Source organism: Drosophila hydei, unplaced genomic scaffold (assembly GCF_003285905.1).
Source record: "Drosophila hydei strain 15085-1641.00,03,60 unplaced genomic scaffold, DhydRS2 tig00000250-arrow-arrow-pilon, whole genome shotgun sequence".
NCBI lineage: Eukaryota > Metazoa > Arthropoda > Insecta > Diptera > Drosophilidae > Drosophila > Drosophila hydei.
The window spans coordinates 1,241,766-1,253,550 of record NW_022045696.1 but is presented as its reverse complement, the minus strand read 5'-3'; the positions used below and the strand labels follow the sequence as shown (position 1 = coordinate 1,253,550).

The window sequence follows — 11,785 nt, the reverse complement described above, 5'->3', positions numbered from 1 at the left end:
GCCGTCAATCAGCAAGTCAATCAGTCAGTCAATCTATCAACCAGTCCATCAGCTCAGAAATCGTAACTTGTTGATGACCAACCAGTTAATCTATCAATCAACAAGGTAGTCAATCATCAGTCAACACTTACTCATCAATCAGTCTATGCATGTAAAACATAACGACTAAAAATAACTGAGAAATAAAATGCATTGCGTTTGCTGTCAGTGATGAGTTGCCTTGTGAGAATTTTGTCGCTCGGTAATAGATTGCTCAACTAAACAGTCTACCAACATCTAAGGGAATAAATAAAAATAGCTAAGCTAAGCTAAGCTGAGCGTCAGATGTAAATATAAAACATTGCTCAAAATTTGAATCTCTTCACGACCAGCAAATATACACAGTCCGATTTTCTTCTGTAGCTACATATTAAATAAACCAAAGGTAAGGACACGCATTCGCATTTCAACAATGAGCGATTCCCAACGTCAGGTGAAAATGGTTGCCGAGCAGGCACTCGCCAGCCTTGTGGAGCGAGCCAAGCGCTTACAGCTGAATAGTGTCTCCAGCCTTCAGCTGAACATTGACGATGAGGAGCAGCGGGCACACTTGAAGGAGATTGGTGCTGAGCTGAGTGTTCCGGCTGCTATCGGCGGCAATGTAAAGAAGTCAACGAAGAACAGCCCAACTGGTGCCGTAGCCGGGACACAGCGAGCATTGGCCGCCACAGTAAGAAAGCAACGTAAAATCGATGCGGAGCCGTCGCCGCCGCCGCCACCGTCGCCGCGTGAGCTAGGCGTGATCGCTGAACTGAGAGATGAGTATAATCAGACCGATCAGCTGCTTGATCAAATGCTCACTGATGCCACCAATCTCAATCGGGACATGATCTGCTGTTCACAGCATCAACGCGATCTCTCGCTGGTCCAGCAAATCGAATTGGAGACGACAACACGCTCGCTGGACTCCCTGTTCGGCGCTCTCAGCGCTGACCTGGGACGCAATGACCTGCGCGATGCTATGCAACGGTGCGACACCGCTCTCGAGCGCACCAAGCAGCGTCTATGCAACGAACTTATCAACGAACAGACCGATTCCCACTCTGACCCCAACTCCGACACTCAGTCGAACCACTCAAATGACAACAATTCCGATGAGATCAACTTCAATGATAACAACTTCTGTGACAACAACTTCAGTGACAGCAACAAAATCACTGTATTTGAAGCTATCACCGAGGCCATGGAAATGCCAGGAGTGGTGGGCAAGGAGCCACTGATCGAACCAATTGAGCCGCGAGAGCCAACGTTAGGGGACTGCGACGGATCCTCGTTGCTGGCCAAGCGCGACTAGGGTAGATACCCAATTAAAATGGTTCATCACTAATCATAGATTTACGATATTCGGATTGTCGCTAACAATCAATAAATTCTCGTTGCACCGTAAACACAACCAGATCCTAATCCCAATCCCAACCCCATTCCCATTCCCAAGCCCAATCCCAATCCCAATCCCAATCCCAATCCCAGCTGTTGACTGATACAGATGCCAGTGACAAACTTTTCTTGTTAAGCTCATCAACTGAATGGGAAGTGCAGCACAGCTCTCCTGCAGCCTGCTCCTTTCAACGTCATCATCAGCTGGCAACAGTTTGAGCTGAGGACTGTGCTCCAACTCGTAGACTCCACTTGCCCACGCCAACTCCCACTGCCCACTGCTCACTGCTCACTGCTTTACGTCGCTTGCTCCGGCTCATAACTAATTACTGCCTCCATCACATCGCCTCGCCGCCGCATTGCCAGCATCTCGAAACTTTTAAATTGAGTTGCGTGTCATAGTCAAAAAGTTTGCCCACTTTCCGCTAACGCCCCCTCGCCCTCAACACACAATCCCCTTGCCCTCCTGCCACTCTCGACATTGATGCTCTTCAAACTGAATACGTGATATCGCTGTGTGCCACAATAAATCAACTTTGTCAAATTATATATATATTTTTTATATATTAAATATATATGTCCTTTACACCCACAATTACACACACACACACACACATATATGTGTCTGTGTGTGCCGTACCGTGAACACATTCAAATAAACTAATGATTCCCAACTTTTTATATTATGTATGCTAAAAAAACAAGTACGACTGCTCTAGTAGGGAATGCCCGACTAAGAGATATCCTGAACGCGACATGGGCTGCATTATGGACTTAACTAAGCTCAATTTGCTATAGAATGAGGCGCTTCTTCAAAGACATTTGCAGATCAAAATAATGACATCCACAGCTTTCCAGTATGCGAACGAGTATCAAAATCCGAAAAATTGATTATTATTTTATTCATTACAGTGAATTTGAAATCTGCAGCTTTTGAAGTAATCAAGCTACGCTCTAAGACCCTAATCAAAAGATCGATTATTATCGATAGTAAGGAAATTGTAAGAGCTCTCAACATAATTATAAGATCGCCGCGTCCATCGACTGGCATCTGCCACGCCTCCTTCTGCCTTCTTCCTACGCACATTTGTGCAGAAACAATATACCCTGAATTCCAGTGAATGCTCAATGGGTTCAGGGTATAAAAAATCATAAAAAGGGTACACCATAAAGTTGCGGCGGGTTTCCACTAAGCCAAATCAAGGAGTTTTTAAAAACTCGAAACGTTTTTATGTTTTGTTTATTGTTGATGCGCTACATCATATCCCAACTTTTAATTGGCATTTTCCTTCTCAAATTGAATCGTAAACAAATATATAAATTTGAAAAATGAAAAACACGAAATCGGCATACGTAACGGAACGTAGCACAGCATAACCTAACGTTACGTATCATTAGTCAAGTCACGGCAGAGCCGAAATCCTTGATTTTGCTTCAAAGTTTTTATGGGATTATTTGATAAAGAATTTCAATTGGATTGAGTTTAGCGTAAGAACATTGCAGGCGGGCACAACCGACCGCTCAATACCTGTTCCATTAGCAGATGAATATAATAAAATATGGGCTTACATAAATTTGATTATAATTAAAAGCGATGAAGGGCTCGGCGATTGTACAGATAGACGAATGGACAGCAAGACATATTTTGCAAAAAAACCTATATACTTCTTTATCTTTGTGAACAAGTATATACATCACAAGTTTAGTTTTTTGTAGAAATATGTGACCCTGAACTGAGCGGGAAAAACAGCGCATCCTTAGCTATTGTTTATATAAAGCAATCCTTCAGGCAAGGACCGCTGAACGTGTGTTCAGTATATAGATTCCTAAAGTATTACATATCGCTTCAGGCAAACAGCTCATTAACTATTTATGCATGCGGTTGAACATACATAATTTATTTATTAGAGGTTACCATAGATCGAACATGGATTTTGAAATAAAAAAAGGCGGATCAATTTGCTTTCAGTTTAGTTTGTGAAATCTTATTGTCGCTACGCTTTGCCAGCGCCAGAGTCCAACAAATGATCCAAAGGGGCAAGAATACAGTGCAAATGGCAAAGTAAAGCCAATTGCCATAAATCTGTAAGAGATTAATACAAAAATATGAGTCGATCATTAAAGAAACTGCTGAGCTAGTCGGACTCACCACTGAATCGATAAGCGCAAAGGTAACCGCATCCATGGCAGCGGAGGCGGCACGCAGCAGCAGCTGTTGGAATGTCAGCTCGGGAAATTGATAGAAGCTCATGATCAGGATGATGGTATAGATGACCACCAGCGGGTTCAAAAGCAATGTCCACAGACGCGTCAAGCCGCGCAATGTGCGGTTCATTTTGCCTGTGTTCAGAGCAACGACCATGGGCACCGATAGCACCGCTACAAAGAAGCCCAGCGAGAAGTTGAGCAGTCCAATGACAATCAGAGCACAGCCATAGATGAGCAGCAGGCTGATGTGCAGCAGCTCTAGTCCGCCGGCCGGCAGCACCACAACGAACGGCAGCACAAGCCCAATCAGATTAAGTGCAACCAGTATGGAGCCAGTTAGCGGTCCAGCGCCCAATGGCAGTTCCATAAAGTATTTCTGCAGCGGCAGCACATTGCCCACATAGCCGATGAACAGCGCCAGAGCCAAATAGAGTAATACCACGCCATAAGGCAAGCTCAGCTTCATCGACTGCATAGCTGGTCCAAGATACCCTTCAGCTACGTCTCCGTCCTGCTGTGGACGACGTTCTATGACATCCAATGTGGACCAAGTAAGATACGCCTTGAGAAAGCTACAGGCGATAAGCGCCACTAGAGCGGGCATATAATCGCCAATGGATATATAACGATCGTTGTGCACAATCACATAGAAGAAGAAACTTTGATGAAAGCGTTCCAGCAAATTGTTCAGGCTGCGAGCAATGCCCTCGATTGCCTTTAAGAGCGGCACGGCAGCTGAACTCGGATTGGACTTGACATTGGAGTTGGTAACACGCTTGGCAGCGGATATGGTCAGTGCATCGATGCGATAGCGATGGAACAGTCCATGATTACCATTGGGCACGCCTGATGATTGCGTCGACAGCATGGCCAGCATTTGGCGTAAGTTCTGCTCATAAGTGGAGAAGTTGGAGCGACGCTTCTTACGAGGCGTCTGCTTATACCCCGAGGTAACGCCCTCGCGAGCCATGATGCGCTGCACCAAATTAAACATATCCAGATTAGGCAGTTTGCCATTCAAGCCCTCGATTTTGACATCAATATAGTCTGCAAAGATGTGGATCATTGAATGTTTTGATTACTATGCTACTTCTTTAATAAACTAACCAATCTCCAAGTCTTGCACTTCGATGTTTAAAGCTGCTTGCAGCGAGCCAGCGCGAGCAGGCAGATTCCCAGCCAACAGGTACGAATTGCTATTGTCTCCTTCTTTATCACCGTCATGGTAGGCCTCTAGCCAGGCCTGCATTCCGAGCTGCTCCTGCTCGGTGACCAGGAATATCAAATCCTTGGCCCAATAATTTTTTCCTGCCGAACGAAAAGTTTTCTAAGTCTAAGCTCTATCTGTGGCAATTGTGCTTGTTCCTACTTACGCCTTGCAAACTCCGCAAATGCTAATAATACTGGCACGCTAGGCGTTATGTCAACATGCACCGAGTTCGGTGGACGATATGGCGCCGAGAAAACTATACCTTCTGTGGAACCGATGCGCGGCGCACGCAAAATTCCGTAGATATTCTTGCCATGGAATTCCTTGCCGCCGCCGAACGGATAGCGTAGCGTATAGTTGTGGGTATGTGTCTCCAAGCCAAACTCATTTAGCTTGGCCAGAATCCAGGCATGCGGCGTTGTGGCCTGATGGTCCTTACGTTCGCGTTGTAACTCCTCTAGCATCTGGACGGCCAATCGATTGGCATCTATGCGTATCTCGGGATACACCAAACCTACAATTATAATTATCATGGCAGTTGATCATAAGTAGAAAATACCAACAAAAACAACCAGGTATACACGCACCTGGAGATAGGGCATTCTCTGATAAGTAAGTTCCATGATTGAATTCCGGCAGGGCGAGGCACATAAACCAGACCACGCCCGCTGTGTAGAAAGCATAGCAGAGCTTGCGCATATGCTTTGCCAGATTGTCCACCAGCTTGTTATGTGTCGATAATGACGGATCCGAAAGAAGACCCATTTTTCCAGGCACTAGTTTCCATAAACCAATAAGCAAACAAAATTTAGCCGGCACAGCTAGGGCTGCAACTCTTTAACTTATATTATCGTTAGTAAAGTCAAACAGCAACTAGGGCTGCCTTAAACTTATGGTCTACTATCGATAATAGTTTTTGGTATTTTAATTCGCGGTTTTCGACGATTTTTAAATTTGAATAATAATAAAAAAGAAATATAACCGAATATGTAAGCTTCAGTTTTTCTTATATTTATTTTCTATTTATAACCAGCAAACAAAAAGTAAATATAAGTTTACTTTATAGGTTCCGAAGAAAATAAAAGTAAATATATAAAATAATACACATTTTGTGTAGTCGGTCAAAAGTATTTGGACTATAGTATTTTTTGGTGCAATAAGTCCTATTTATTTATTTGTTTATTTGTTTTTATTTGTTCAAAAAATATGTTTAGTTTAGTTTCAAGTTACGGCTTTAGCTATTCTCAATATACATAATATACATAAAATGTTGAGCATTCCCAAATTTGTTAAAAATTCTTTTCTTTTCCAAATCAAAAGATAATGTTGTCCAAGATTTTGGAAATTTTTGACTCCGCATAAAGAGCAACTCCGAAAGCTTTACAATTTTAAGGATCATAAAATAAAATATAGCAGCTGGGTTAATAATCAACTCTAACTGCTGTAGGTTGTTGTTGGTATGTGCATTTAGAGTGTCTGTGTTCTGTAAATTTTATGGACCCAAGAACACATGCGCATTGTGCGCAATATATAATAAGTGTCCTATGTCCTACTTTTAATGAAATATTTACACTAGGCCGGAAACATAATTCTTAATTAAAGGAAGTTTAAACAAAAACCCCCACTTATCAGAATGTTCTTTAGCAACGGTAGGTTAACGATGAATCGTTTAGTATTCTGTTTTTCTCTTTGCAATAATCGATATATCGATATCATTAAAAACAAAACCCTCGCTTAAAGTACCCATCCCTGTGCGAAATACACAAAGCAAAAGTGAAAAACGCATACAAAAATAATAAAAGTTCAATTAAAAATTGCATCTTTACGTTGCACTGTTGAATAAACATTAATAGGCGTACACAGTATATGAAAAGTGCCGCAGATCAATCGAAATTACAAATTGTATTCAAAGCATCAAATATAAATACCACAGCAGCCATTCAAAATGGCCACCAGCGAGATTTCTAGCTCCAATGAGCGGCACTACTACGCCAAGCTGGAGGCAATCAAGGATATACGGGACAAGACCTTGGCCCTGGAGAAACTAAAGGTGCGCATTATTAAGGAGGTGAAGTTAAGCGACGACGAGGAGAAATGTCTGGACGAATATCGCAAGGAAATGGAGCATCTTTTGGAGGAGAAGATGTCGCACGTGGAGGAGCTCCGCCAGATACACGCAGATATCAACGACATGGAGAACATCATTAAGCAGACGAAGGAGAATCAAACGCGTTCCTTTGATATGGCCAATCGCGTGTACGAAGAATACCTCGCTCTCAAATATCAAATCGACCACATGCGGCGCGACTATTTGGGCCTCAGTCCACTCCGTGACCTACACGAAGAAGAAGGCAGCCCCATATCAAAGGATCGCTTTCAGACAAATTTTCTTAAAGTCGCCGCACAATCGGCGGCCGTGGCAGCAGCTGCAGCCGCAGCGGCCGCCGTCACACAGCCCACATCCCTAGCGAGACCCCATGCACGGCATCCGCTAATGGCCGAGGCCACCGTGACAGCATTACCGCCGAATTCTGCCAGCGGCGGTGGGGGCGGTGGCTCAACTGTGCCTAGTGGTGGTGGTGGTGGGCCGGGGCATGCGTTTATGCCACCTGCACCGCCAGGAGCACCAGGCAGCGCTGGCGCTGCCGCAGCTGCAGCCGTGGCTGCAGCTCGTCTGGGCAAGAGCGACTTTTCGGCACCGCCACCGCCGCCGCCGACCACAAATCGGCTGCAGCAGTCACCATCCATTGGGATTGGACACCATCCATCTTTTCGCTCCGACTTCAACGTGAACCTGAGGCAACAGCCGCCCCCAATGAAGTCCTGCTTGTCCTGCCATCAGCAGATTCATCGCAACGCGCCCATTTGTCCGCTCTGTAAGGCCAAGTCGCGTTCACGTAATCCCAAGAAGCCCAAAAAGAAAAATAACTAATTGCCAATGCTCCCATCATTTACATTTTATGTGTTCCATCAATTGGAATTTTTAATAATTTAACATTTTCAATGTTTTTTATTTTTTTTTTTTTGTGGTTTTTACATATGTATGTACTTATTTATTAACCTAGCGACGCTTAAGAGCCGCACATTGAAAGTATTACATTTTCTCATAACCATTTGCTTGTAAGCTGCTAAAAAAAAAACCAAACAAAAGGAAACTGTATTCTCAGATTCTGTCAACTGTGCAGAGTTTTGCATATTATCTATAAGTTCTAATTCTATGTGTAGACAGTCTAAAATTTAAGCGATTATCGTGTCAAACTAAACCTAATTACTTTTTTTTATACGTGTAAGCATTCAAAATAGTGAGTGAATAAACAGCAAAAATTTTCGAATATCGTTTCTTTAGTCATTTAAAAAAAAATAAATCATGAATGTGGCCAAATGATCGTGAGGTGGCCAATGATTTTGACATTAAATTCAATTCTGATTTTTCGAATGTCAGAAATCGAATGTTTCGTACAATTATCGAATTGTCAAATGCTTTCAGTTAGTTTTACTACTTTCCAGAAGAAGTCACTTTGATTTTGAATACGCTCACTAATATTGGAGGTGAGTTATATAAATCCGAAATCGAACAATTTGTAGCTATAAATTGAATATCTTCTGCAGAACTTACAGAAACAACAATCAGAGGTTAAATATTTTGACAAAAAAAAAAGCAATTCAATTATTATAAGTGTGTTTCCATATTAATTAATAATATATCTTGTGTGTTGCATTATTCAAAATTGTTTATAACGAATTGTGTTTATAAAATTTGAAAGTAACCTCTTGTGTGTGTTGTTCACTCAAAACATTTTGTTGCTTAACAACACTGCTTGTCGCAAGGTTGCCAGATCGCCGCAAACTTGAAATCGAAACCGTGATCTGGCTTAAAAGAAATTACCGAAAAGAACGCAACAAGCTAAGCTCTGGGCAGAGAAAAGTGGCACATACCAAACACGAAACGAGCACACAGCAGCAAGCGATAAAACATTGAGTTAAACCAACAGTTCGCAGTTTTCCTTATTAACCAAGTAAGTAAAAACGAAGCGTTAAGAACTAATACGATTTGAACGCATCAGTGCGGCTATAACTGTTTTTGATACCTGTCGCTGCTCACTCTTGTTCTTTTTCTCGTTGTTGTTGGTGGCTTTTTTTTGTTGCAGCTGCGTGCACAGAATTTGTGAAAAGAGAAAGTTTCAATTGGCTGTCGACTCGACTCGATTTGTTGACTGCTTACTCTGTGACAGCAGGGAGAACTTGCGCATTGGCTAACAAAACGAACGAAAAAATCAGTAAATAAAAAGTTCAAGTTAGTAAGTTTTGTGCTTTGCATTGATTTCACAAGATTTAATAAACTTACTCAATTTAATCACAGTTAGCATCTTACAGAAAATGGGACAAAAGCGAACCCTGCAGCACAACAACAACAACAACTGCAGCAGCAGCACCAGCAGCAATGGCACTAGCAATATTTGTGGCTCAGCTGCGGCCTCTGGCTATGAGTCGATCGTCGACTCGGGCTCCACAGCAGCCCCAACTAAGGTGAAGGCGCATGGGCACAGCAAGAAATATTCGGAGCAGAACGCTTTGCCTGAGAAGAAATCCGTTGTGGTCGCTTATATACTGTGGCTAGTCGGCGGCATCTTTGGACTGCATCATTTGTATTTGCATCGCGATCGTCATGCCTTCCTCTGGTGGTGCTCGCTGGGCGGTTACATGGGCATTGGCTGGTTCAGCGAAATATTTCTCATACCCGAATACGTGCGTGACGCCAACGAGGATCCGCAGTTTCTGAAAGTGTTTATTGCCAAGCTGCACGCGTATCCGCGTCCGCCGTACTCATCCAAGCGCTTTATGGGTCAAGTGATGTTCGGATATCTGTTTGGCCAGCTGTTCAGCTCAGCCGTGCCGCAAACTCTCACCGCCGGCATAGACTTTAGTTGGATGCACTGGTTCATACCGATTTTCGTGTCGCTGGGCGTGTGGACCGTTGGCAACATTGGACGAGAGTGCGGCATTTGGTGGCCGTGCTACGTTGGCTCTTTGGTGGCCTATCTGGCACGCTTCTACATCTATGATGAGACCTATTCACTGCTCTTGTCGGCGCTTGTGTCTGCACTGATTTTCGACGGCTTCTCCAAAGAATGGCGCCGTACACCACCGCGCAGGCGCGGTGCCACCGAACGCACAGTCAAGTTGGGCGCTGCCATTTGCATTTATTTTGCAGTGTGGGGCTCTGTGGTGGTCTTCAATGGCTCCATTACCGACGAGGACGGCGGCGAAATGCCCATATACGAGGCGTTGCAGAACTTCCTAGCCTCCGCCTGGTGGACCGACCTGAAGCAGGCCCTCCACGACACGTACATATATGGGCAGCATCACGGCTGGTACGAGACGTGGCGCGAGGTCTTCGAGAGCATGGACGTGGATGGGGAACGCAATGCCTACAAGGTGCTGGGCGTGGGTGCCACTGCCTCGCAGGCCGATATCACGGCTGCTTACCGCAAGCTATCGAAGGAGAACCATCCCGACAAGGTCAAGGACGAGGCACTGCGTGAAGCTGCGCATCAGCGCTTCATTGAAATCCAGCAGGCGTACAACGTGCTCAGCAAAATCAAATCGAGCCGCCGTCGCAAGAACAACAAATACAACGAAGACGCTGCGATTAAACTCTAATCGCCGAGCTGCCCAATCTCAGTTGAAGTCTGTTCAAATTTAAGGCATTTTTTTTCTTTCAATCCTTCAATAACAATAAAGTATTTATTTTTAATATTAATGCATAGCATAATCTAAACCTTAGATCTAGACGAGCGCATGCAGCGGAGGCAACTCGTGCAGCGATATCTTTCGGCCTGACTAATTGCAACGTGACGTGTCGACGTCGAGGCGAAGGCAATTGCTGGTTGTAATTAGAAACGTTTCTTGGCTTCCACAACTAACCCTACCCCCTCCTCTATATATATATGTATTATTCTAAGTCAGCAGCAGCTTTTTGTCACCACAATCCAAGTACTTTTTATAGCTTGTCTAGGTCTACTTCTAATGGAGTGTAGTCGACATATCTCTGTGTAAACAAGTTGAACTAAGAGACTAGATTGATAATACCCATTGAAAATTTGTAATGAGGCGTGTCTAACCCTATATATATATATATATATATATAAACTTGAGCAGTATGTCGACTTGACTCCTTATACACACGTTCATCGTCAAGATCTAGAAGCTTGACATGAGATATATATATATATATTTTATTGTCAGCTCATTTACTTGTTTTATCGATAATAATCGATTTTAACTGTGAACAAATTTTGTCATCTGAAATCTGGAAAATTAAAATTATAAAAATTAAAATAATAACGCAGCGCATTTAAAATATTTATATTCATTTATTTATTTTTATATTTTACATAATATAATGAACTACTTATTTAACTAGGCAAAAAAAAAAAAAGAAATTGTATGCATTATTTATAATTTTTTTGTTTTTTGTTTTGTTTTTGTTTGTTTTTTTTTTTGTGTATTTTTGTTTTTACATTGATTATATTTGCGTAAAACTTTTAAATAAAACGAAAAAAAAAAGTTTTTATATTGTGTTTATGCAACATTATTAAAATAATAATAATTGCGATCGAAGGGAGTTTGTTTAAAAATTTTTTGCTTTTGTTTTTGTTTTTTTTTTCATAATGTTTTGCCAACACGAAATGATTTTTTTTCTCCTCAATTTTATATATATATATATGTTTATATATGTTTTTAGACATATATGTGTATATAATTTTGTTTTTTTTTTTGTTTCTCTTTTGTCTTTCATTTTTGTTTTTTTTTTTTTTTTTTGAAAAGAAAAATGTGTTAAATAAAAAAAAAACAGGGAACAATAACTCGCTTAAATATAGTTTAAAACATAATACTGAGCAAAAAATGTATTTATCATTTTGCATGCTATATTTTTTGCTTATGCATTTA

General features: G+C 42.2%; 4 protein-coding genes across 7 annotated transcripts; 3 read left to right on the top strand and 1 right to left on the bottom strand.

The window, feature by feature from the left end:
* The first annotated feature begins 217 nt into the window (after nt 1–217).
* Nucleotides 218–1,927, top strand: LOC111604735. The gene is made up of 2 exons (XM_023322909.2): nt 218–326; nt 403–1,927. Exon 2 carries the CDS (start codon nt 452–454, stop codon nt 1,331–1,333), a length of 882 nt encoding a protein of 293 aa, XP_023178677.1. The 5' UTR covers nt 218–326; nt 403–451; the 3' UTR covers nt 1,334–1,927.
* A 1,307-nt stretch (nt 1,928–3,234) lies between these two features.
* On the bottom strand, nt 3,235–5,773 carry LOC111604733 (glycosylphosphatidylinositol anchor attachment 1 protein). Its single transcript, XM_023322904.2, has 5 exons — nt 5,422–5,773; nt 4,998–5,348; nt 4,732–4,932; nt 3,566–4,671; nt 3,235–3,499 (listed from the first exon to the last, which is right to left on the bottom strand). The coding sequence occupies exons 1-5, from the start codon at nt 5,597–5,599 to the stop codon at nt 3,371–3,373; spliced, it is 1,965 nt and encodes a 654-aa protein (XP_023178672.1). The 5' UTR covers nt 5,600–5,773; the 3' UTR covers nt 3,235–3,370.
* Nucleotides 5,774–6,565: 792 nt separating this feature from the next.
* Nucleotides 6,566–7,808, top strand: LOC111604736 (zinc finger C4H2 domain-containing protein). Its single transcript, XM_023322910.2, has one exon. It carries the CDS (start codon nt 6,780–6,782, stop codon nt 7,764–7,766), a length of 987 nt encoding a protein of 328 aa, XP_023178678.1. The 5' UTR covers nt 6,566–6,779; the 3' UTR covers nt 7,767–7,808.
* A 768-nt stretch (nt 7,809–8,576) lies between these two features.
* On the top strand, nt 8,577–10,925 carry LOC111604734 (dnaJ homolog subfamily C member 22). Of its 4 annotated transcripts, none has more exons than XM_023322908.2 (3): nt 8,577–8,850; nt 8,983–9,128; nt 9,209–10,925. In XM_023322908.2, the coding sequence occupies exon 3, from the start codon at nt 9,212–9,214 to the stop codon at nt 10,493–10,495; it is 1,284 nt and encodes a 427-aa protein (XP_023178676.2). In that variant the 5' UTR covers nt 8,577–8,850; nt 8,983–9,128; nt 9,209–9,211; the 3' UTR covers nt 10,496–10,925. The 4 variants fall into 4 exon arrangements, with proteins under 4 accessions (XP_023178676.2, XP_023178674.2, XP_023178675.2 ...); XM_023322906.2 differs by having other exon boundaries at nt 9,195–10,925; XM_023322907.2 differs by having other exon boundaries at nt 8,983–9,132.
* Nucleotides 10,926–11,785: the final 860 nt, after the last annotated feature.

What these genes read in the sequence shown, in the direction of transcription:
- LOC111604736 (XM_023322910.2), top strand. Translation starts at nt 6,780, where the DNA reads ATGGCCACCAGCGAGATTTCTAGCTCCAATGAGCGGCACTACTACGCC.
- LOC111604733 (XM_023322904.2), bottom strand. Translation starts at nt 5,599, where the DNA reads ATGGGTCTTCTTTCGGATCCGTCATTATCGACACATAACAAGCTGGTG. An exon ending in AGAGAATGCCCTATCTCCAG is followed by an intron (nt 5,349 to 5,421) that starts GTGCGTGTATAC and finishes TTATAATTGTAG; the next exon opens with GTTTGGTGTATCCCGAGATA. An exon ending in TTGCGCTTATCGATTCAGTG is followed by an intron (nt 3,500 to 3,565) that starts GTGAGTCCGACT and finishes AATCTCTTACAG; the next exon opens with ATTTATGGCAATTGGCTTTA.
- LOC111604734 (XM_023322908.2), top strand. Translation starts at nt 9,212, where the DNA reads ATGGGACAAAAGCGAACCCTGCAGCACAACAACAACAACAACTGCAGC.
- LOC111604735 (XM_023322909.2), top strand. Translation starts at nt 452, where the DNA reads ATGAGCGATTCCCAACGTCAGGTGAAAATGGTTGCCGAGCAGGCACTC.